Here is a 26,703-nt window from a genome sequence, read left to right as displayed (position 1 = left end):
AATATTTTTGCAAAAATTGACCAACTCCATGATCACAGTTCATAAGTCAAAAGTGAAATGGGCATTATGCTGTTTATCTTATCATTTTGTTGGAGAAATTATATTCTGCTCCCCCCAAAATCAACACTTGATTAAATTGAAATTTAATGAACGAGCTGTTTCATATTAGTGTAGATTCTTCCATTGTCACTTTTAAAAAAAAGTGTTTGTATGTATTAGTTTGTATATCTATAAATGGATCATGTCAAGTTTTCTGAAAACATGTTCTGCAGAATACTGTAGTCCCAAACAGTCATCTGTGAAAAAAAGGGACCCACAGTTGTACAGAATACTATGTTTCCCACTCTCTACCTTCTGCCCTGTGCCCAAAGTGTTTATGTTAGACTCCAGGTTCCTTTGCCCTGCCTTCCTCTTGGATTGGGCTAAAGGGGAGGAAGGCTGAAGGAGAATGCGGAGATAAGCAGGACATTAAAGGAGATGGGGAAACGGAGACAGCTATTTATTCCTGGATCTCTCACCTCCCTTCTGTGGGATTGCCTCGAGTTAGTTGGCTCTTTTCCTACTAGAGTCACAACTTCTATGAGGCAGTCCTGTGCATTTAGCTGTTCTCTGCAGTTAACTGCTCCCTCCTTCCTTGCCTCTTTAGGCCTGGAGATGGTAACAGTACTGCATTCTCCCTTGTTGGTTTCCCTCTATTAAATGTTCTCGATTGTCCACTGTGAATATACCATCTGTTTCCTTCTGGGAGCTGCCATATTCAATAGTTATATATTATAATGTACTCTTGGAAAGACACAAAATTCACATTAACATATCAAAGGCACTGAACAATATAGCAGTAAATAATATCTAAGTTTAGATCAGTGCTTATCAAACTTACTCAAGGGACCATTTTTCTAAGAACGTCCCTTGAACATTTTAGATTATAAAATATCTTGCCTTAAAACATACAAAGCCAAATGTAATGGTTTATAGTTTTGATGATGAATTACGGATAAATATCTATAATTGTTCTGTGCTCTGGGTGAAACGTTGATGGACTGAAGGTCTACAGAGGTATATAAGCCGAAGGCTGTTAGTCCATAGCATTGATGTGTCCCAAATGGCTGTGCTTTTTAAATTCACTTCAGTTTTCATAGTCCAAGTCTTTCAATAGGTTGACAAGTATATCTTGCCCATGTGCTTCTCTCCCCATACTCTACTTCTTATCTACTACCTCTAGTCTGGCAGGAAACCAAAGTACCAATGTCGGCTAAAGTTACTCTAAAATAAGATTAAATAGGCTTAAATAAGCACCTTTGATTCCCTACTAATAGGCACACACTTGGATGCCTAAACTTCATGACATCTATTTTGGTTGCTTGGGAACTTTATCCCCGATGCTTGATATTTCAGTTATGTGGGATGTTACCGTGGATATACTCTTTTAAAAATTTTACTTTAGGGGCACTTGGCTGGCTCAGTGGGTAGAGCATGTGAATCTTGATCTCAGGGTTGTGAGTTCAAGCCCCACGGGCATAGAGCTTACTTAAAAAAAAAATAGAAGTAAATAAACTTACTTTATAAACTCTGATGTGGTAGCAATTACCGCTGTATATTTCTAGATTTCAGCACAATAGGATTCCATTTTTTGTGCTGGTGGCTATGTGACGAGTTCTATCCAATGAGTTGGATAGAAGTGTTATGTAGGATTTCTTAGTCAATAACTTAATTTTTATCAAAGCCCTTTGGGCGTTTTGTCACGACTAGCACTATTCTAGAGAGAAAATGCTCCATCAGCTTGGGTGGATGGATATGAAGTTTAAGTAAAAAATATCTAAATTATTTTCATGGTTGGTTTTTCTGCAGCATTATCTTAGCCTATCCTGATTTACTTCAAAAAGGATTTTGTAAAAAAAAGGAAAAGTTTCAATCTAAATGAAGAAATTTACACAATCATGTGGTATTCACACTTTCTTAAAGAAAATGAATTCCATAGGCAGTTGAAGAACTCCTAAAACCTTTAACAACTGATTACATTAAAAAGTTCAAACATATGTAGTCATAGCTGTGTGTAGTCGTCACATGTTTGAATCCCTGCACTTTTTTAAAAAAAAGATTTTATTTGAGGGGTGTCTGGGTGGCTGTCGATTAAGCATCTGCCTTCAGCTCAGGTCATGATCTCAGGGTCCTGGGATCGAACCCCGAGTTGGGCTCTCTGCTCAGCAGAGTCTGCTTCTTCCTCTCCCTCTGTGCTAGCTCTATCACTCAAATAAATAAATAAAATCTTAAAAAAAAAAAGATTTTGAGAGAGTAGGGGGAGAGACAGAGGGAAAAGAATCTCAAGCAGACTCCCTGCTGAGCATGGAGCCAGAAGGGGGGTGCTCAATTCAACAAAACTCCAAGATGATGACCTGAGCTGAAATCGAAGTCAGACATTCAACTGACTGAGCCACCCAGGTACCCCGAATCCCTGCATTCTACTTATCAGATAGTCACGTAAGTGGAGGCTTTTATCCCTTATGTATAAAATTGGGAAAATACAGGATTTTAAGATAATCACATTATGAAAATTACCTGGCAATAAGATCCTTAATGGTAACTATCATAATAGCTATATTAATTGGTTAGTCTGGCAATATACATCTAATTGTAGAATTACTGTTAATCCTTCCATTCATAACTTAATGCACATAACTAGCTTACTTCATTGAAGGCAAACATGTATTTTCCTTCCAAGGTTCTGCTTAGGCTAGTTACACCAAACAAAATGCAGAAACATTGTGTTAGACATTTTCAAACCACTCTTTTTCAATTCAGGTGTAAAAATACACCACACAATTTATTAAGGGGAACGTGCAGTTTGAACATGTACAGCAAATTCTATTTCAAGTGTTTTCAAAACCTACTTTTAAAAGAACTTCATTGCCTACATGTAAAAAAAAAATTACTTATGCTTCCACTTCCCCTTGAAATCACATTGTCTTAAATTCTAATAAAAAGTGGTGTTCTTAATTACGGAAAGGACTGGGGTATTCATTGGAGACCAAAATCTGGTGACACCATCTTTATGTTCTCTGCACTCTTAAATGCCTGGAAACAGTAGGTATTTGTCAGATGAATAGAATATTTAAAAACAAATCCCAGAGATCAAGATTCTGAAGCCAAGTTGGTGGACCAGAGTTATCATTTTGAAGTGCTCTGGCTAGAAGGGGGATGTAAGCAGATGTGATTCCATGCCTGGGCTGGATACTTCTAGGCAAAGAGGTGTGTAGAAGTGTGGGAGTAAGAGCACTGTTCTAGGAAAAAAAGGATGTTAGGAGGAATAACAAAGGAAGGTTGCCCTGCACTGCAAAATGATCAACCTTATTTCTTCTAGGTTTTCGTTTCAACTAAAGGACTGCATTATCTCTTGTTATGATTCAGTAATCACATCACTTACTTGTCAGCATTATGGTTCCTATAGACAGGCCTAGTCAACTAGTCACTATTTACATCATCCTATTGAGGGAAATTGTTATCCAAAACCAAGTAACCAAATTTTCAAACACCTTTTGATAACTTCTTATAGTCAAGATCTCAACTCATTATCTCTATTTTATTTCTTATTAGATATAAGGAATCTCCCAGAATGTATAATGGATATTTCTATAATTAGTCATATTTACAAGACACAAAATATTTGGATAAAAAGCAAATTTCATCATTTGAATACTGTACAGGTGAGGTTTATAAATTGATTTTAAGCACCATATATATACAACCCAATACTGCAAACCAACGTTTCAAACTCAAGATGTTTCATTCATCATGATGGCACCTCCTCTCAATAAACAAATGCTATTTTATGGGCTGTGTGATAATAGCAATTATCACTTAGTTATCAATTACACAAAATTATCAAATTATCTTCAGGGGCAGGCTGCATTTAAAAAAGAACAAAACAACAACAAAAAAATCCAGGTTAAATAACTAGTCTCAATTACAAAAGATCTAAGATTTAAAGAACTAAGGGTCCCCAGAGACCCCTCTTTATTCCTTTTGCCTTGGCTCTAAGTTTCAAAAATGGTGTACATTAAGTGCTAAACTGGCACAAAGAGATGGAAGCAAAATCTTTAAAACACAATGTGGAGTACCATTTTTTTTTTTAATCTTACTCAGTTTTAACTATTAAAAAAAAAAAAAAGTCAGACAAGGACACCTGTCCCTTTTACATTAACATGAGCTATGCAAAGGAAGCATTTTAGATTAGTGAAATTCAACATTAAGTCCTCATGTGCCAAATATTACGTTCAAATATCAAAACCTATAAAAGCATCCATTATTTGCAAATGAGAAAATGGGCTCAGAAGTTGCCCAAAACAAATTATTTGGTGGAACTGAGCTTCAAATTAAGGCCTTCCTCTACAGTTTCTCAAGACTGCATAGTACACTGGTTTGAAATTATTTAAACCTTTAAAAGGAAAGTTTATAACGGAAAGTACTTTTAATATTAAGCAGTTCTCATGACTAACAAATTGTGTCGATAAAGAGTTACTAAATGTCAACTTCATTTAATCCTTCATTTGTTAAAAAAAAGAGGACATACTTCAAATGGCACTAAGTGAAGCATAATTCATTTATATCATTTTCTACAAAATAAGTTAACTTTAAGCCAAACAATTTCAATGATGATAAATGCATTTCATTATTTATTTAGATGTTTAAGCTCTCGCACTAGGTTTTTACAAGCTGGTGAACACTGACAAATTATTTCTCCCACAGAACTATAACCACACATTCCCAGACAGTATAAATATATGGTTGAACTAACATTAATACACATCACCATTTTATCAATTACATAATAAAACAAATTATCAAGTATCCAAATATTAAGTTACACAGCTCAAAAGGCATATAAAATATTAGATGTCTGCTCAATTCATTAGCAGAAACCCACTTCTTTTTTTTTTTTTTTTTTGCAAGAGAGGTTGGGAAGAGAAGGAAAAAATAATCACACTCCAAACAAAAATAAGTTGGTAAACAACTTCAGATAAGAAAAAAAATTACAAGAATCTCAGAAATTTTATGATTAAGAATCGTTTTAGCTACAATAACAAAGCATTTCTACCTTTTAAAAAAATATTTACTAAATTAAAGAGCATATTCTACATGTTCTGCACAAGACAAAGGCAACATTATACTAAAAATACTTAATAGCCCCCTCCCGTTCTTTTTTCAGGCCCTCCCTGTAAGTTGCACCCCAAAGTGCAAACACTAAAATTAACTGTAAGGCTTTTTTGTCTGGAGACGTTAAAGACATGTGCTTCTGTACAACGCAGATTTTCAAAATGGAGGTTTTCCATAACAGCACAAAATGAAATTTGTAGAAAGACATGAAATAATCATTGTTAAGACTTGGTTAAAAAAAAAAAAAAAAGTTGAGCAAACCTGATGTATACTGATATGAATGTGGGAGATGTAAACATAAAGTGAGCAGGCAAATAACCATATAGGCCCTAATTTCTATGTTTGAAATGACTGAAGGAATAAACCACATAAGGTCCAGAGTGTTCATAGTTCCTGGGATTTTAGTTCTGTATGATACTAAAAATATACAACAAATATTGTGCTGGGTATTTTGGCACCTAATCTTTCTAAATTTCTTATATTGATAAGATTCTGGCATGGGAATAGATTTAAAGACATAACTCAATACTGCATGATTTCAGGAAAGGTCAATTGGTACAAGTGATAAGCACATTTTAAATGCTGTAAAGCAAGAATCTTTTGCTAAGTGTCCAAATAGGTTGATCGTAACCCAAACATAGAGGTTGCAATTCCGTCAAACTTGTGGCCTGATAAAACTGCTTTCCAATACTCCTATGGAAGCTTCATTAGACTTAATCACCAAGCCAACATGTCGGCTAATATGTACGACAAATTAGGTCCTGTTTCAAGTTCCACTTCCAAGGCAATGACATCAGGCACCCCAGTTTTATTGAATGCAACAGTTGTTTCTATGACCATTGGAGTCTTTGAAGCGCAGTCGCATTTTAGGACGATACTTCTCCAAATACAAAAGTTGCTTGCTGTTAAAAGCTCCACGCCGCTTTCTAGATGGAGAAAAACAAATGATTAAGTTACTAAAGCAAAACCCCTCCATGTTACTGTTTACTATGCTATAGACAATTATCATCTCCTGTGGCAATTTATCTTTTGATTATTATGCTGTAACTTAATGCTTAATTTATGGATAGGCATACATGTGTAAATGGAAAAAAGGTACTAAAAAGTCCTAAATCTTGAGTGTTGGTTACAACAGTCAAAATTTATACATCCACTTATATGAGATCTGAGAAAAGACAATTTACTGATTAGAATCTCAGTAATATGAGCATTTACAAGGAGTGTAAATAAGATCTTACTTCCTGGATTTAATACTATCTTAAAAATGAATGTAATGGTTAGATGGGCTGTGGGGGAAAATTTTTTTGTAGTAATAAAATCCACTGACAATGAAAAAATGAAAAGAAAATTATTTATATACTTACTGTCTTATGAACTGTACTGCATCTTCATATTTCATTCCACCTTCAATTAATGCTAGGGCAACAAGCACTGGAGCTCTAGTAGGGTAAGAATTTTGATAAATCATTTTTTTCAAAATCAAATCCTAGAAAATTCAACATTCCAAACATTCATTCCTTAACCCAAAAATACTATTATTTACCACCCTTCCTATGTAAACTTTATAGTAAATGTTGACTTCTTATTAAAAAAATTAATTAAGCATCAGCATTTCTCTACCAAACCCAGACCTTTACCTAGAACCAAAAATAAACTATGCCCTTAATTGTTACAAATAAATCTAGAAATTAAGACTTGTATTATTTGAGGGCAATCTTAAAAAAATTTAAGGGTAAATTTATCAAGGGGTAAATCTTGATAAATGCAGATAATTTTTCTGAATTCCAAACACTGAAAAATATTTCCTTTTAAAAAAAATTTTTTTTTATTAAAGGCCAGGAACTCCTTTTCCTAAAGATCTTCTGGAAATGTTTACTTCCCTTTTTATTATCAATGAGATTGTGACACAGTTGCATGCCACCACCCCCCTGGCCATCAATATTCATTTTACTTTTCCCCACTAGAAAAGAACTTTTTTTTAGTGGTAGGGATGGAGGGCAGTTATAGTGACTTACAAATCTGGATATGAATATTTGGGCATTAGTTCCCACTGAACCAGAATCTCCAGGATCAAGAACGCTATCAACAGTACAGCATATGCAACATAAACCATCTTAGAAATGATTTGCAATTCTTCTTCCCAATGAGTCTGGATTCCAATATCATTTATATAACCTAGCACACACAATTAATTCTATTAAGTAATTGTGCCCACAGAGACAAGTGTAAATTACAACTACGGTATTTGTTAGTTCCAGCTGTACTGGAATACATTATTCTACTACATTCACCTACTTTTAAATTTAGTTTAATATGTAACCTAACAAAGCATATTGACTCAGAAAGTGATAACTGAATCTTTCTTGGACTCAAAATTAAGTTTTTACTAGAATCAAGACCAATACCATTAAATGGATTTAAGAAATTCTCTTACCTCCCAAGGCCTGCAACACAATGAACAGCAATACAACAACCAGGTTCTTCACGAAACTTAATTTTTACAAGACTTAACCAGTCATCAACAATCTGGTTAGATGGTGGTGCACCATCATCAAAAGGCCAATCCTAAGTCAAAAGAATAAACATTTTAGATTTTTTAATATAAATGCCAACTAATAATTCTAAATTTCTAATTCTAAATTTCTAAAATTCAAATGTCTTCAAAAGCATTTTAATATGCTTAAACACATGTTTTATGAAACCCCACTGTCAATGAAATGCAAATAAATGCTGAAACTTTATAAAGATCTCATTACTTCAAAGCTTTGCTTAGCTTTCGTCTTAATTTAGAAATTAAGATGCTGCATACTTTTGTAATAACTTAAAAAAATATCAAGCTTTTTGAAGTTGGTCATTTTAGCATGTATCAAACACACAGGAACTATTAAACGCTTACGAGAACATGGATGCCTTCCTTCTCCACAAGAGTAGTGTCGTAAGTTGCTTCACATACTCTTACTATTGTTGTAACTCCATACTTCTTAAGTTCCTGGATAAAACATACATAAAAAATACTATTATAATAAGTATTTATATTATAATAAGTATTATTAAGTTACTATTGCTTAACAATTGTTCAAAAGGTATTGTTAGTTAACAGAAAATCATGGAATGAATGATATAACCTATGTATGTTTTGACAGGAAAGTGAATTTTTGTTTTATTTATTTATTTATTTATTTATTTTTCACACCACCCACATTCACAACTCTGGGAAGTGAAATATTGTTTTAAATGACAACACTAGAATGGCATAAAAGGGGAATATTAAACATCACATATGTTTTTAATAAATCAAGTTAAAAAAAATCCATGGCCCTTCATACATGGAAGGTGTTTATAGTCATGGTGACACCTGCCAGATGGAAATGAAGCACTAACAAAAGAGAGAAGAAATTCAGAGACAAAGGTAAACAGAACCCAAAGGAATCACTCATGACTACAAGTAACCTGACTTGACTTGATTACATTAACTCCTTAACTTTTGCTCATTGGCAGTACACACCATAATTTAGAACCTTAAAAGTATATTAAAAGACTCTAAAGTCCTGTAAGTACAGTGTAAAAACCCCCATACCATTTAAAACTACAAGCTTTAAGATTCATAATCCATTATTACTAATTATAATCAGTAGCTAAAAATTAGCTCTAAGCATCAAATAGGGCCCAAGACATTAACTAACTTTGATTACAGTATTAGTCATTAGACCAAGCAGATTTACGAACAATCTCTAAGTGGCAGCTTTCCTCCTAAAAATTTCTTGTGAGAATCATACTGTTATACTGCCTTCATATAGATTTAAATAAGCAAGCTGCGAGGCATGAACAACTAGATGGTCTTATTATAAATCCAAACTAATTCAAGTACATGTCCTTTTTGAAATGTACAAAATAATTTTCCTGTAACCTAAAAAAGAAACTGATATTTCATTTCTGGAAACTGAACTGTAGGCATATCAACAAAATTTTTCTAAACTACGATTTATTTTGTTTGACAAAAAGCCCCACCATTAAACTGCAATCAGTTTAAGACATTAAGATGTATCAAACCTTACCTCTATAAATTTGTTTAAGGTCGCATTGGTTGGATTGTGTGTAATAAGAAATCTCATGTTCTTGTATGTGACTTCCACAGGAGCTGGGCGGTTCATTCGAGCCATGTTAATTTAGTTAAAAAACACTCAATAGGGTTATGAAAGAATTTAAAAAATTGAATACAGAAACGACGCAAAGAAACTGAGTCTACTTCAATATACTCCACTTGAAATTCTCAGTGCTTTGAGTATGAAGCTGGGAGTAATGGGAAATGAAATGAACCTCCTAACAAGAAGCAGCAATTCTTCAATCCAGTAATACTGAGGCAATAGAAAGGAAGTGCACTGAGGTTTACCCCATCCAGGTCAGAACTCTTGTAAAATGCTCTGTGGATTTCAATTCAACACTTCTGTGTCCAGGTTAACCACTCTTATGGGGGCTTCTTGGTGGAGTAGTAATGAATTTCTACAGTTCACTTGTCTGCATAGAGGTCGTGCTGTGCCTGGCAGTAATCTCCACTGCCCTTCAGAAACTCCATAAATGTGTGACCAAGAACACCACAGAACTGCTGTTTAAAAGAAAAAAAGAGAAAAGAAGAAAAAAGTTGTTTTCCAATTCAAAGGAACAGGTTACGCTTTTTTTAGTATTTAAGTGCACAACGATCTTTTCAAATCTGGGCCCAACCCACCTTTTCAACTTTTACTTAAACCACAAAAATACAAGTGATTACAAATTAAAATAATAACCATAAAACAAGCAGTCACAAGTAGATTACTTTAAACTGAAATTACTGACCTAATACAGAGACCCTTCTAAGAATACCACTGTTTCATTTAGACAATATCACTTATACATACTCTTCCATTAATTACTCGTTTTAAATAGTTGGTGGCTTTACAATGTTATACAATCTACAACCTTCTATACTGATTTTTCCAGCTAATAAAATATTTTTACATACTGTAAACTTCATGAAAACTTTGGAAACTGTTAGTCCTTGCATAATTTACTTACTAAAGATTCAATGAAAATGTTTTTTTAAAAAAATTTTATTTTTAAAATAATCTTTACATCCAACGTGGGGCTCGAACTTAAAACCCTAAGATCAAGAGTCACACACACTACCAACTGAGCCAGCCAGGTGCCCTTCAACCAACATGTTCTTAAGCGGAAGAAAAGAAACTGGTTTTCAAAATGCTTCCACATACACTATCCATTTAAACCTTAACAACCTATTAATTTACAATTCTCTTCTAACAGATTTTCCTTATCTGAGTCCCTGGAAGTTAATCAACTTGCTATATGAAGTATTACAAGGATAAACATTCATAAAGTTAAAAAAAGAAAAAAGGACTTGTGTGCTAAGGAGTAAAGAGAGGAATAAGAAAAATTCATAGGTTAATAAGAGTACCAAGTGCCAGCCACTGCCCCAAACACTTTAAATGTATTTTCAAGGGCAAATTACCAAATAAAATCTTTTAACCAAAGATTCCCTTAGTTTAAATTTAAGCATTTCAAAAGCTTAAAATTAAATTCAAACTATCTGCTATTTTCATTTTGCACCTTTAAATAGAATTTTGCACCATGCTATAGTTTCTATAATAATTTTGCTACATTTTGAAGAATTCACATGGAGATCTAGCAGATCATTGAAAAACATCAAGTCAAAACCCCAGTTCATTTTCTGTCAAAACAAAGGAACTAGCCTCAGGAGTCATTTCTTACAAGGTTGTCCCAGAAGAAAGAGGACTTTCATTATTCCAAATTTGTTCAAAGGAGCGCTCAGAAATTATTCCTTCATATATTTGCTAGAGGAGTTAAAACATTAGAGACTGCCATTAAGTAAACTTGGCTCTGTTACAGTGAACACAGCAGTAATCTGGAAAATAGTTTCAGTTATACTTTCACCTCAAATCCTCAATATTACTTCCTTAGAAGAAAAAAGTGAATTCTGGCAGCTTTTCCATGACATAATGAATTAAAGAAGTCATTTGTAAAGCTGTTAAGTGCAATGACTCGTGGCCTAGTATTCTGATTTCCAGATACTATCTTTTTTCAATTGAAAGCAGATGTATGAGAAAGTATTTCACATTACGACTTCCACATTTAACAGCTAAATTCCTGTTACAGCTGAGTTTGGCCACATCTCTTCAAATAAGCAAGTTTCATCAGAAGCAGAGAAAGCAACAGAAATAATTCACTTAGTGGAGCCATCCAGTGGCTGGGGTGGAACTTCCACCAACAGAGCAGTGACTACAACTACCTAACATCTTGTGTTCTGCCCAAGACATTCCCTCATTACCAATTTCCTTGCCACAGGAAAAACTCCACAATAGGCAGCTCGGAAATACTAAGGCATTTCTTCCCCCTCCCATCTATCATTCCATATAATCACAATAATATACACCGGGGCCGAGGGGGGGACAAAGCAATTTCTGTGCAGAAGCTTAAGTCAGTTTGTCAGATTGCAGAGTCAAAGCAATTAATCCGTGTAACCACTCTGTCCAATAGTTCGTTGGAAAGTTTGTTCCAAATCTACTATACCTTAGGTAATGCATCTAGTATAGAACATATGTAAAATGCTGCTTTACTCTTGGGAATGACCTAGCTTTTTGGTTTTCAACTGATTTACTGCCATCAAACAAAATTCACATAAAGAGAGTAACAGGAAGCATTGCCTCAGAATCTGGATCCCAAGCAGGTCGGCGGTTCCAAATACAGTGCAAATAACAACTTAATACTCTTGGAATGGTAGAAGGCTTCCACGGACAGAAGATAAACCTCAGAATTCTGGCTCTGGTTGGCTCCTGTTGCCACAAGCCAAAAGCAGGCAACAACACATTACACCAAGGATTTCAGGAACAGTTCTAAATAGTCCCCGATTAAAAGGCGCCATCCAGGGCCCCAAAGATTGGCAGGGAAAGTGCATACTGGTGCCCGGCCGTGGACTCCTTCGCTCCAGTCCAACAGTAGTCCTGGCAGTTTCCAAGGCGCTCAGACCGAGACCATTTCTCCGCCGACTTGCCCCAGAGAAAGGACAAGACTCGACTTGTTCCCATTATCCAGAGCCCGAAGTGGGGCGTTAAATCCGGAACAGCTCGAATTACCAGGTGGAGACTGAGGGCGCAGGGCGGGGCAGGGAGTCGGTCTCCTCACCTAGCAGAGCCTCACTCCAGCCCCCGCAAGACTCCTGCTCGCGGAAAGCCCCCGATGGCCGCAGCTCCGCGCACGCGGCGGTGCGCTCCGGGGCCCGCCCGCGGCGCCCCCTCTCCGCGCCGCAATCACGGGTTCGCGCCGCGCCTTCAGTCAGGCGCGGACGCCGAGGCCATTTTGTCTGAGGCGCCGGTCCGGGCCGCGGAGCACAGGGGTGGCTGCACCAGGCTCCTGTCCCGCGCCGGCCCCCGAGCCCGGAGATCTCTCGGCCGAGACCGTTATCAGCCTCGCCGGCCGCCCCGCCTACCCCACGCCGGCACGGGTCTGGTGGCGACCCCGCCGCCGCGCCCTCCCCGTATCCGGCTCCGCAGTGACACGCGCAACCCTTGCCCCACCCCGGGCCACGTCTCCCGCTTCCCAGGCGGGCCGCTCTCTTTCGGCCAAACAAAGGGGCCTCGGGACGCCGCGGCGGGCCCCGGACAGGCGCGCCAGACCGGAGGGCCAAGGGCGGAGGCGGCGGTCACAAAGCGGCTTTTGTGCCACCCCGCCCGGCCTGCTGCGGTGGCCGAAACCGCCCCCACCCGCCACGCAGGCCCGGCCGCACTGCCCCCGCCGCCCCCGGCTCCGCAGGGACAGGGAAGCCGGTGCCTCCGGCAATCAACCGCCAACCCGCAGCCCCGCGAACCCCAGCGTCCGCCTTCCCGCAGCCAGTCCCACCGTCCGGCCACAGGGCCGTAGTCCGGCCCCTTCTTGCTAGCGACCCACCGGAACTGCGTGCCGGGGCGGTGGGGAGCGGACGCCGGGCTCCGAACAAAGGCGACGGTGGGGATGGGGGGGCCGGTCGTGGAGCCCCGGCCCCAGAGGCGGCGGTGCGACGGATACTCACAGGAATATGTTTACTCATTGAAGATTGTGGCCTAATCATACAGCCGGTCCCGAGGCGGCGGCGACACAGGCGGCGGCAGTGGCGGCGGCTGCAGGGCAGGGGGTAGCGGTGGTCGTCGCGGGGCGGCGGCGGCTTTGCAAGCGGCGGCGGGGGCACCAGACTCTACCATGCAGTGAGCGGCTCCGAGAAGAGCGCGTAGCCCAGCCGGCCCGCAGTAGAGGGAGCCAATACGCGCGCCGAGGCGGCCTTGCGTCACAAGCCCTCTTTTTTATAGCCGGCACGACGTGCGAACTCTCGGCCACCAATCACGGCCGGGAGCTCCCGGCCGAGAGCCGACGAGCGGGGGCGGAGGCCCGCCCCCCGCGCACGTCACCGCGCGGCGGCCGCTGCCGGTGTGAACCGGTTGATGAATGGCGAAGTGCTAGAGTCGTAGCATCTCCCCGGCGGGGGAGGGAAGGGGCCGTGGAGGGACTCAGGGGCGGACCAAGGCTGGGGTAGGGAAGGGATGGGAGCGGGAGGAGATTGCAATCTATCGACTGGTAGGAATCACGCCGGAAACCCTGGTTCTCATAGTTCAAACCGCCGAGGAGTGCACATATGTCACATGGGGAGCTTTGAAGTTGCCTCAACATAAAATGCAATCCCTTTAGGGCCAGAACCTTGTCTCAGTCCCGACCCCACTTTATTCTGCCTTAAGTCAAACCACAATCATCTCTGCCAGCGGTTTACCTTGGCACCTGCGCCACTACGATCTCCGTCATCAAATAATATTTATGTCGCACGACCGCTGTACCCGGTGACTCAACACCTTGAATGCCACGGCCCTACGCTCGGACAAGGTGAATACTTGCAGCCGGGGGCACTTTCAAGCGGGGAGAAACTTCCCAAACTTTTGCTATGAGAGACCGGGAGAGTACCCCGTGAGGCAGATAACCCTTGCTCCCTATAGTCTTTTTTGGTCACGCCTCCATACTACATACGCGGGCAACTGCAGTTGGCTCAGTTGTGGCATTTCGAAATCACATGCATCCTTTGTACTGCTGCTCACTTAATGTGTTGTCACAGATAATGAAAGGTTAGTCACTGTTAAAAGGAAGCATTTTAAAAATTAAGAATCTTTGGTTATGTCACGGATTGCTGTAGTTCTTTGCGTCAAAGCTAAAGCTGTTTTTGTTTTTGTTTTGTTTTTCATTTTCAGTTCTGTTCCACCGTTTTCATAATTTAGGCCCTTAAGAAGTAAAGCCTTATCATAATTGTTTTGTGCTACACAGGGCAACTTTGTCACTTATAATCTGGAAACCCTTTCTCCATTACTTTATGGAAGGACTAAACAGGACTTTTACCTGCTTTGAAGAGCTAGGTTTTCTACTAACACTGAGGCCTTTTGTTTGCTGTTTTCACCGAGCAGTAGATTCGAGCCGGCTTTAGGGATCAAATTGTGTTCCCAGTCAGTGTGCTGCAGCATTTTAGGATTTATTAGTACTTCTATTTAGAGTGCTTGGGTAGTTGTTCAACATTCTTATAAACATATACTCTGTGAACAAAGTAAGCACTTTTGAAAAAAGGAATTGGGTCAGGCTTTTACAGAAGTTAAAGTAAAATCATCTTTATTTTAAAGAAATTACTCGCTTAGGAAACTTTTGAATCCATCTAAATCAAGGAAAACTAAAGAGCTTGAGAAACATAATGTCCTTTTACAAATAAACTTTAAAAGGATTAAATATTTTAAAGTGTTACGTCAAAAAAATATTTAAAAAAATCTTGGGGTAGGAGGGGCCTTCTTAAGTAGGTCAGGGAACTCCTTACAAAGAAAAAGATTTCATTATATAAAAATTAAAAACTTCTATATGACAAAATCTTTGATAAAGTTAAAATATTGATGGCACAGTAGGAGAAAATATTAACGGTGTGTCATGGGCAGAATTAACTTCATAATAAACAGAAAGCTTGACCAACAAATACAATAGTGTAGCTAAAAAATAATCGCTACCCCCACTCCAAAAGTTGGTCAGCAAAGGTCAGCACAACACAGTGATGCTGACTGGAGTGGTGAAAGTTTTTCACGTAATGACTTTTCAAAAAATGAATTTGCTGGGACAAGATATAAATTCAAAAAATGGTAAGCAGAGCCAAATCAGTATTAGCCAGTTTTCTTGTAGAACTTGTGATACAAGTTGCCAGCCTTGTGATGCACAAGTCTTGTAATTACCACAAGTAGTGCTGACATGAAGTATCCAGTCAGCTATGCTCATCAAGCTCTAAAAGCTGGGCTCAGACTCACAAGTGCATTAATCAGCTTCCAGAGGTCTTAGCCTCGCAGATGAAGTACCGCCTTCTACTTTGAAAAGAACACTGAGCAAGGATGAAACACTAGAGAAAGCTTTTGCTATTGAAAAAAAGGACACACTTTAAACAAGATACAAATACGGTCTTGCTGACCAGCTTGGTAAATTCTCTTGTAGCCCTGGGCCTGTCACTCTGGCAGCTGCCATGTTTATATGTGTCCTGCCCCATGGTGGTTCACTGTAGTGCTGAGGATATGTGGTCTACTCAGCCCAAGAGTTTAAAGGTGTTGATTCTTAGAAAACAGTAGTCAATCCCACTATTGGTCAGGAGACTCCTGTGGTCTGGAGACCTACTAACTGCCACAGAATTGCATTTGGAGCATCAGCACCTTCACTTATTAGCAGAAGGTCTCCAACCTGAGCCTACATGCTTGCAAATAGTGGTCCAGCTACCCAGGGGTAAAAAAACCCAATGCTGAAAGCCAATGCTTACTCTAAGCTTCAGAAAAAGCCCTGAGATGGAAGACTTTTTCTCCTACTAAACAAGATGCCCGGCTATAAGTTACTTTTCTCAGCAAAACATGTCCTGGAGCTCATCATGGTAGGCAGAACTTTTTATCAGCATATTCAAAATGCAAAATCCAACAGTTGGGTGATAAAAATGACTATAAGACAATTATGAGGAAGATCCCTATGGAAGATGAAACACTGCAGAAGACAACAAACCAACAAATTCTGATAATGGTGAACAGAGAAATCCTTACAAGGGCAGCAGAGCTAGTAAACATGGAATGATTCCAGTTATAGCAGACATAAAAAGAATGGAGGATTTGATCCCTTTCAATCTTCTCAGATTGATTGAGTCTACAGAATGAGGATTTGGGGCTATGAGGAAGTCTGATTAAAAAAACATTTAATTAGTATGTATATTACCATTGCAATGATAGAAAGATCAAATGTGGCAATACTAACCCAGAAACAAACAAACAGTAGGCTGCAAGGTATAATAATATGCCAACTATACTTATTAGAGGCAAATACCCCAGTGGGTGTCTGGATACCAGTGCAGAGGGCAATCTTAAGTATTCCTATACTAAAGAAGTGTCCTAAAAATTCAGGGACACAACCCCAGTCCCTATCAACATCGTAAATATTTATTTTCCTGTTACAGAACAACCTCTTTTATTTTATGTCTAAAATTAATCTTCTTGTGTGATTGTAAAAAATGCTAAAAAATGTAGAGTACATTTACATTTCTGTGAACATATAATTGTCAGCATAAATGCTTAAAACTAATGCTCTATGTTAAAAAGTTTTCGTCCCTTAAGACATTGATTTAAAATTTTATGAAGTCTTTTTTTGTATCTGTGTATTTCTGTGTACTTATTTTATTGAGACATAAATGACATACATCATATTAATTTCAGGTGTTCAAGTTAATGATTCAATATTCATATATATTGTGAGATAATCCCCACAATAAGTCTAGCTAACATCTGTCCCCATACATAGTTACAATTTTTTTCTTGTGATGAGGATATCAAGTCTTTTTAATAAGTTTGATGAATAATAAAACCAAACAGCAGCGCTACATCATCATTTCTGTGGGAATTTTAAACGGAGTGCTCTCCAACAAGCAATTAAGCTTGTCACAACAGGCCTTTCAAGGACAAAGTCCATAGGCCAATAGCTATACTTGGGCTGCTGTGTTTTGTACATATCAGACATAGAAACTGCCAGTTACTGACCCAAGTGGGTGCTAAAGATGTAAATATCTTTAGATAAATGAATCCTGCTGAATCAGAAATCAAAATTTTATTAAGTCATCAAACCCAATCATTAGAAGTAGAGTTTTCTCAGTAAAGTTAAGGCAGTTTTCAAACAACTTTAAAAAAAATTGTCCATTAAAAAAAATAATTCTCTCCAGTTAATCTCTATTATGTCCGTTTTTCTGTCTCTTTACTTTCTGTGACTGGTTTTAATCAACTTAAATATAAACCTGGAAATTGCTTAGGGAAGTCTTCAAATCAGAGGAAAACGTGTTTTCACCTTAGAAATCTTGCCACCTAATGGATTTTTTACTGCTGTGGAGTTTCAGCATACTCATTACAATGTGATGGACAGATTAGTCAAAAGAATATTTCCATTTGCATGTTGAAAAGAACTGTTTCCTTGGGACACTGAATAAAGGACTTATTATGAACCTATAATAATTCATAGCATTTTCATAGCATGCCATTATTATGACTGATTCACATACTGTTACTTGGAGGAATTTAGTTTAAGAAAATTCTTATTTTTAGTGAACTTTGAAAAATTTATTTTGCTGTTCTAAAGTCTGAATGAAAGTCATTTGGGAACTGGAAATCAGAAGAGCCGTAGTTTCCGTGTAATTGTTTAGAACATATTGAATTATGCCACAATCTAGAGTGAGTAAAAAATTGCTTAGGAAAGGAGAATTTAATCTGGCCAGAGAAAAGGAATGCAGTATAATAAATTTTAAGGGTTGGTTATGCACGCTATAGCAAAGCTGTCACTTGACAGGTTTAATTTACAGAGTTGGCATTTAGGCTGCAGATAATCCAGACAGACACTGACCTAAGCAGCATTACTGGGGTAAGCCTTACATAAGGAGAAATGTTCTTGAACAGTTTCTGGCAAACATAACATTTATTTAACTAAAAGGTAAAGTAGTCATACTTTTTTCCTACTCTAACACAATTTTTTTTTTTTAAACTGAGCAGGTTGAACCAACATTGCTATCTTAGTGCATTTTTCATTGGAAGATACTTCATAAGTGAAAAAAGTAAAATAAGTCATAGAAAAATGAATACCATATGATTTCACTTATATGTGGAATTTAAAAAACAAATGAACGAACAAAAGCAGAAGCAGACCCATAAATACAGAGAACAAACTAGTGGTTGCCAGAGGGAAGGGGGTGGGAGGGTGATGGGTAAAATGGGTACAGGGGAGTGGGCGGTACAGGCTTCCAGATATGGAATGAATAAGTCACAGGGACAAAAGGTAAAGCATGGGTAATATAGTGAGTGGTATTGTAATTGCGTTGTTTGGTGACAGATGGTAGCTACCCTTGTGAGCACAGCATAATGGATACAGTTGTAGAATCATTATGTTGTACATCTGAAGTTAACATTGTGTGTCACTTATACTTCAATTAAAAAAAAAGAGGAAAATTAGTATAGAAGTATTATAAGATTTCTTCTATTTAAGAACAGTTGTCATTATATGGCCCTTGAATCCTCAGACATATTAACAGACATAGTAGGTACTCTACTAATATTTGTTTGGATATGATCAGGTTACTTTCTCACCTAAAATCCTTTTGGGGACATGCCATTCCCAGTTTTCCTAAATTTTCTTTGCAGGCTCCTTTAACGATGGTGTTCATTAGAGTTTTTTCCTAGGGCCTCGTGGCCCCATTCTGCCTGCTCCCCTGGGGTTTTTACCTACTCCCATAGCTTTGGCTCTTCATCTTTCCGTCCGTCCTCAACACGTGTTTTATTCATTAAATGCGTAGCATATACCAGGAGCTCTGCTGTCTTATGAACAACATAAACATTGTTTTTGCCTCCAATAGAACTTATACACAGATGAGGAAAGAGAAAGTAACAAGTGACTAAGCCAAGAATAGAAGTATAAGTTGTAATATGTGCTGTGAAGGAGGTAAGCGGAATAGCTGGTGGGGTGACTGACTTTAGACAGGGAAGTCAGGGGCAGTATCTCCCAGGAGACCCAGACCTAAATGAAGAGAATGAATCACGAATGAGGGAGAGGAGGAGAGAGAGATTCTTGGTGGAGGGAATGACGAAACAAATCCCGAGGTGGGAAGAGTTTGGTGGTGTTCAGAGATGAAAGACCTGAGGAACTGCAGCAAAATAAGAGGAGAAAGCTGGGAGTCAGCCAGAGAGCTGGCAAGGACTAGCTCGTGCAGCTCCTTGTAGGCCTCAGTGAGAATTTGCATTTTATTTTAAGGACCATGACCAACAGCTGTATAACAGGAAATATATGTTTTTAAGAACATAATTTTTCCAATTCTGTGGAATATGGATTGGAGAAAGTCCTAGAATGGAATTAGTGTGATGGGGTCAAAGACTTGAGGTTTTCTATCTTGCTAAATGGAGGACAATGATGGTGTTGACTATCAGAGGATAGTGGAAATGGACAAAAGTGGCTAGATCAGAGATACAGAAATAGAATTGAGAAGACTTGAACCGCAACATGCCCCATGGCTTCCAAAAATTTTTGTTAATGTCCCAACAAGGATATAAGGCCATTATTGTAGCCTATTTTATACTATGATGCTGAATGGTAGAGGCACACTGACAAAGTTCCATAACTCGCACGACCATCTTCATTAGCGCTATGTGAGGAACACGTTAGAAGCTTAAAAGAACTAAAGGTACTCAAGGTGTGCTTGGAGAAAGGCACCATTTTGGAAGATTTTAAAGAACACAGTAGAGTAGGAACTCCTAAAAATTGTATATTTAAGTTTTCAGAGAACAATCAAACTTCTGATAGATAAGTATAATAGGAAGAAAAGCTTGGGGTACCTGGATGGCTCAACTGATTAAGGATCCGACTCTTGGTTTTGGCTCAGGTCATGATCTCAGGGTCGTGAGACAGCCCTGCTTTGGGCTCTATGTTGAGCCTGGAGCCTGCTTAAGATTCTTTCCCTCTGTACTCCCCCTGCTCTTTCTCACTCTCTAAAAAATAAATAAATGAAAGCTAAAATTTATTGTGCCCCTATTGCTTTCACAGCTGTGCTAAATACACCTTTGCATTTTTTTTCTTGGACTTGTTAGAAAAATCAGACTCTGAGAAATTCTTTAAAGAACGAATGCATAGTAGGCGATATCACTTGAGGTATCTACATAATGAAACATCTACATAATGGCATATTCTTCAGATATTAAGAAGTATCCTTTAATGACTTTAACATGGAGAAAATGCTTACTTTGTAATGTTAAATGAAAAACAGAATACAAGTTATATAATTTGTATAATTACAACTATGTAAAAAAATACAAGTTAAAAATAGAAAAAGGATAAACCAAAATGTTAACCCTGTTATAACTGACATTTAAGTGCTTTGCAGGTGTCACTGAGAGATGGGATGAACAGTTTTTTTCTTTTGTATATTTTCTTATTTCTTTCCCAAAATACCACTCTTACAATGCGGGGAGAGATCAAATGAATGTTTAAAGGAATTTAATCACATCCAATATTCTTTTTTTTTTTTTTTAAAGATTTTTATTTATTTATTTATGTGAGCGAAAGAGAGCACAGGAGTCAGTGGGTGGGTGGGGGGGGGGTGAAGGCAGAGGGAGAGGAAGCAGCAGACTCCTTGCTCCCTCAATCCCAGATCCCAGAAATATCTAAAGCTTGAGTCAAGGTGACTTGAATGTGATCTAAGGCAAGTCATACTGGAATGTGTAAGCTGAAACGGAATCAATGTTTTTGTATCTGTCCAGAGGAAGATTGTGAGAACGGAAGGAAGATGATGACTAGGTACACGGAAGAGTAAAGTCTAAAGATTTGAAGGTTGTCAGTGTTTATCCAGCTTTGTCTAGGGAAGAAGTACCGAACCTGTATACCATAAGCATGCTGGTTGTTGTGGACATATGTATTATTATGGGATGGTATTCATAATATCAACTGATATTTATCGAATGCTTACGATGCACTGGGTGCTGCATTGAGCACTGTATTAATCCTTTTATAAATCTCTTCACATTTATATTATTTCCATCATAAAATTAGGACATGGAGCCTCACAAAGTTTCAGGTCACACAAGTATTTCATGATGCAGTTGGGATTCAAATCCTAGTGGCTTGAATGCAAGAGTCCCTGCCTCCACCACTCTTTCAAGCTGCTCTCCTTGCCTTGAAATATCCCTTTAAGGTTATTCCCTCCATCTATGCCCTCCTTCCTTCCTTCCTTCCTTCCTTCCTTCCTTCCTTCCTTCCTTCCTTCCTTCCTTCCTTCCTTCCTTCCTTCTTCTTCTTTGGTTATTTCTTATGCCCTGGTTCTTTGTTCAACAAACTTTTATTTATTTTTAGTAATCTCTTACATCCAAAGTGGGGCTCAAATGCATGACCTCAAGATCAAGAGTCACATGCTCTTCCAACTAAGCCAGCCAGGTGCCCCTCAACAAACTTTTAATTGTTAATTTGGATTCCCACATATTCTAATACTAGAAGGGATTATCCCATTGCAAATAAACTTGCATTCTAGTTTATATGTCATCTTTCTTAAGAGTTTAGTATGAGTGATCACAAAATATGATTATGTAGTAAATTACTAAAAACCCCACCTCTCATTCTCATGAATATTTCAAGAGAAATTGTCCTCTAGACCAACGCTACTCAACGTGCAGTTTGTAAGCTGATGTCAAGTATAGAAAAGTATAAAAGTTGAGAGCAAGCATTTAAAAACTTTTATAGCAATCTGATAGGGTTATTTTATGCCTATTTAATTTTAAAAATCAGACTTGTATTTTTAAGCATTTAAAAATTTTCTAACACATGAAAAGTATGGAAATTAGTTATAAAAAGCATTATTGTGCATACTTTCTTTAGTCTTTCCTGAATGAGGCCACGCCATGATCTTTTATAACATTTTTATTCCCAGTCTGTCCATCCGTCCCGGGTTGCTGTCATCAGGAAGGAAGAAACCATTAATACTGTTTCTCAGCTTCCTTCAGTAAGCTTTACATAAGAACTGTGGCTGTGGTTTTATAAATATATGAACATATTTTTGTTATTACATTGGTGTGCACCTGTCAGAACAATTTAGAGTTACTGTAGCACATTTCCACAGAGTTCAAAAGGAAACTGAAAATATTATTTACGATGATGACAGGAAAACTATGTCTGCAACAACTATGTCTGCAACTTATAGACCAATGATTACATTACTTTTTACTGCTATTTAAGCTTTTTTCCTTTTATGTAATATTCGTTGTGTAAAGTAAATTCACTCTTTTAAAAGTAATGATGGAAATGGAACTCTGTGAACTAGCTTTTACATTATTACTTCCCCAAATAACTCCATTTAAGTCCCTGCTGTTTAAAAGTGTCATCATGATCCTTTTAATTACTTTGGAATGGCTTTAAAAATTTGTTACAAAGTAGTATTTATAGTTACAAGATTATTTTTCTTTATATAATGTGTTATTTGTAAATAGGAGTTCATTTTGATGAAATTGTACTAGTTAATTCCCCACTAATAGACATTGTGAATAGCAATGACTAATCTCTCCTGTGTTCTTTCTTTTTTAAAAGATTTTATTTATTTATTTGAGAGAGACGGGGTGGGGGTGGGGGAGTGAGGGAGGGAGGGGTAGGGACAGGGAGAGGGAGAAAATCTCAAACATGGAGCCCGAGACAGGACTGGATCTGACAATCCTGATATCATGACCTGAGCTAAAATCAAGAGTCGGCCGCTTAATCTACTGAGCCACCCAGTTGCCCTTCTCCTGTGTTCTTTCTTTCTTTCTTTCTTTCTTTCTTTCTTTCTTTCTTTCTTTCTTTCTCCTTCAGATTTTATTTATTTATTTGAGAGAGAGAGAGTGCGAGTGTGTGAGAGAGAGAGATCACAAATGGGGGGAAGCAGGCTCCCCGCTGAGCAGGGAGCCCAATGGGGGACTCTATCCCAGAACCCTGAGATCATGACCCGAGTTGAAGGCAGATGCTTAACCGACTGAGCCACCCAGGTGCCTGCCTCCTGTGTTCTTTCTACTAAGAAAGGGAACAAAAGGAGCAAAATTATCCTCCACAGTGCCAGAGAGTCTGTACTGCCTTGGATATGTCCTGCCCAAACCTAATCATCCTACAATATTTATTCAGTACTCACTACATGCTGGCTTCACGACGAACACTTTGTGAACATTATCTGAGAACCTACTTGCCAGATGAGGAAACTCATTTCTTGTCTTTCTTTCTTTCTTGAAACTCTTTTGTTTTACCTACATCTCTGGGGGCTCCAGAGATGGCTTGTTTCCATCTACTTTCCTGCCCTAAGGTGTCGGTATTTGTAAGAATATTTATTCATTTCTTCTCTGGCATTCTCTTACACTTTACAGTCTCAGAGCCATTTAGAGAGGACTTCTTTGATTTCATCTTCCAAACATTCGATGATAACTAAAATGTGCTTCTAGTGAAGACTTCTCAGATATATATTTCCATGGGATAAACTCAAAGTACTTCATACTCAACATGGTCAAAGCTGAGTCAATAATCTCTTTCCTTCCCTCATGAGAACTGTTCATCTTATTTTGTTTTAATACCAGTAAACTGCACCTCTGCCCCTCAGGTTCCCAAGCCAGAAACCTGACAGTCATACTAGACTCCTACCTTTTCCTCCTCCCTGTCTGATTGGTTACTAATTTCTATTGAGTCTATCTACTAAATATCTTGGAAATTGTCCCCCGCCTTCCACTTTTTTTTACTGTCAGTTTCCTTCTCTTCCTCCTTCCTTCCTTCCTTCTCTCCTTTTTCCTCTCCCACTACCTCCCTTAATTCCTTTAACAGTATTTACTAAGTTGTATTGAAATAGCTTGATTGAATAACTTCTAGTCTTGTCTCCACCTAATCCATTCTGTATTTTTGTCATTCTTCTACTTAAAATCCTCCAATGGCCCTCCCTTAAGTTTTGGAGAAAGTCTAAACATTTTAGCAAGATATTTAAGACACTCCAAATCATGCCTTTGCCTTACCAGCCCTACCTTCTGCTCCACTGTTCCTCTTCTAGCCTTGAAACCAATTGTGATTTCCAAAAAATATATACCATGCTTTCTCAGACCACCATGGTCTGCAATTCCATTTACCTGGAAAATTCTCTTTCTACTTCCCCTAAAACAAGAATATTCTTTTTTTTTTTTAAAGATTTTATTTATTAGAGAGAGAGAGAGTATGAGTGGGGGGAGGAGCAGAGGGAGAAGGACAAGCAGACGCCCCACTGAGCATAACCCAATGTGGGGCTTGATCCCAGGACCCTGAGATCATAACCTGAGCCTAAATCAGATGCTTAACCAACTGAGCCACACAGGCGCCCCTGAAAATTAATTCTTTTTTGAAGTTTTCCCAAGCTCCCCATCAATATAGATACTCCGTCCCCTGTGCTTTCATAGTACCCTGTACATACCTCAGTTGCAGCCTTTATTGCATTATGGTAACCATTTTTGTAAACTCCTTCTGTCCCCCTCATATCCCATGAAGCTTTCCAAGGCAGAGGCTATGTCCTATTAATTTCCCTGTGCCTAACACTGTACCTGGCACATGGTAGGTATTTAATGAGCAACTAGTGTGTTCTATGCTATTATTATTTTGTGCTTGATTTAAGATGTTTGGAGGACAATGCTGGTGTTTGGTAGGCACAGAAACCCTGAGAAATAGGATCTGGCAGCAAACAATGAGATTAGAAGGTGAAATCAAGAAAGTGATGATAACAGGCTGACTTATCTTGGATAGTATCACCCAACAGGACAGATTGTTTGCTATCTTTTAATTTTTTGTGTGTTTGAGAATTTCTCCTAAAAGACTGTGATTCACTTTTACATTACTGTTCAGAATAATCTTACTTTATTCCTTGAAATGAATAACAAGGCAAAAGAACTGACAAATAGTATCAGTGACTCAGGAATAAATTATTGATCTAGTACAGATTCACCCAAAGTGATAGTGACATGCTGATCTCTTTGGCAGAGCCTTTGAACCGAGAATTCTAGACTTAACTTCCCCTCTAGTATTGTCCTCCAATTTGCACACTATAAGGCACACAGAAACCATGCACTTGAGAAATTATTTAACATGGCAAACCTCAAGCAAGTTTATTGTAATATTTCAAAATTGTTATACTGTATTAGTGTGTTTAAACTTTTAGATTAGCAAAAATGTGAAATGGAAGACTGGACTAACTTTTTGGAATTTTAAAGGAAATATTTCCTTTGTCTTTATTTTGTTGGTTGTACCAAAGACATACAAATTAATATTAAAGTGTAACTGGGAAGAGTATGGCACATGTTCAGTTGGCTCTTGGATAGTCTTTATATATGCTGAAACTGCTGACCAATCAGTGGTAGTGATGGTTATTTAAGAACATTTTACAATATTTTTATTTTTTAATTTTTAAAAATTAAAAACATTTTCAGCCACCTATTTATTTACTTATTTATTTATTGAAATCTCTACACCCAACGTGGGGCTGAAACTCACAACCTTGAGACCAAGATTCTCATGCTCTACTGACTTAGCCAGCTAGGTGCCCCCAGATCTCAATATTTCTAATAGTTTTCCTGTAATTACATCCTTTTCGAGTGGGGAAAATCCTGGCAGGTGGCTACTGTACATATAGGGATTAATTCAGAATGGCAAATATCTTGGGGGGTAGTTGCATCCTATTTAGAGTTTTACCCTGCAACCATGCACAAAATTTATGAAATTATGGAAATCATTAAAAATGGCCCTTTGTGGTTCTTGGTTATTTTTTATTCTTGGACCCCTGGCTTCTACACGATAATCTTTCATTGTTAAGGGCCTTTTATCTTTTCAAAGCACTCTAAGTACATGGCTCAGCCTCTCTCTCCGCCTGTCATGGTCACTGTAAGGGGGGAATGGTGAAGTGTTTATATCTGCATGCTGTTCTGGAGGCACTGAGATTCCAAAACTGTTAGAATGATGAAAGGTAGGAAATGCAGCAACGAGTTGGAGGAAGGAGGTTTTCCAAAAAAAGAAGATGAAAGAAATTTAGAACCATGTAAAGATAGAACTGGCAAGGCCTGGAAGACAATCCAATTACACCTCAGAGAACAGACCTCTGGAGAGGATAAATGACTCATCCAAGAGCTCACATATAGTGGTAGTCATCTAGGGCCAGGGGGGTCCTCCTAACAAGAATGTACCTTGCATTTGCCTGCAGTTTAACTCCCCAAGTAATTTCCTTTGTATTATCTGATCACGTGTCTTACCTACTCTAGCAAGGCGTTGGGAGAATTGCTATCCCATCTTACATAAGGAGAAGTTAAAACATACTTAGTAAATGAGCCAGTCAAAACTGAAAACTGCTCCCAGACTCATTATTCTTTCCATACTTTCAGAATCCACGTTTCTTAAATAATTCTCAAATCTTCTCTGATGCCCTGGCTCCCAAACCCATTAGAGACACCTGTG

At 38.3% G+C, this 26,703-nt stretch overlaps 1 protein-coding gene across 2 annotated transcripts; it reads right to left on the bottom strand.

Annotated features, from left to right (window-relative positions):
- Nucleotides 1-4,647: 4,647 nt before the first annotated feature.
- PTP4A1 (protein tyrosine phosphatase 4A1) lies at nt 4,648-13,455 on the bottom strand. Of its 2 annotated transcripts, none has more exons than XM_040643599.1 (6): nt 13,226-13,455; nt 9,207-9,754; nt 8,048-8,140; nt 7,586-7,716; nt 6,516-6,590; nt 4,648-6,077 (listed from the first exon to the last, which is right to left on the bottom strand). In XM_040643599.1, exons 2-6 carry the CDS (start codon nt 9,309-9,311, stop codon nt 5,960-5,962), a joined length of 522 nt encoding a protein of 173 aa, XP_040499533.1. In that variant the 5' UTR covers nt 9,312-9,754; nt 13,226-13,455; the 3' UTR covers nt 4,648-5,959. The 2 variants fall into 2 exon arrangements, with proteins under 2 accessions (XP_040499533.1, XP_040499534.1); XM_040643600.1 differs by having other exon boundaries at nt 9,207-9,751.
- Between the last annotated feature and the right edge of the window lie 13,248 nt (nt 13,456-26,703).

This window comes from Ursus maritimus, unplaced genomic scaffold (assembly GCF_017311325.1).
Source record: "Ursus maritimus isolate PB19 unplaced genomic scaffold, ASM1731132v1 scaffold_29, whole genome shotgun sequence".
In the NCBI taxonomy this organism is placed as follows: Eukaryota; Metazoa; Chordata; class Mammalia; order Carnivora; family Ursidae; genus Ursus; species Ursus maritimus.
Note: the sequence above shows the minus strand (reverse complement) of the source record. Positions and strands in the feature narration are given on the sequence as shown.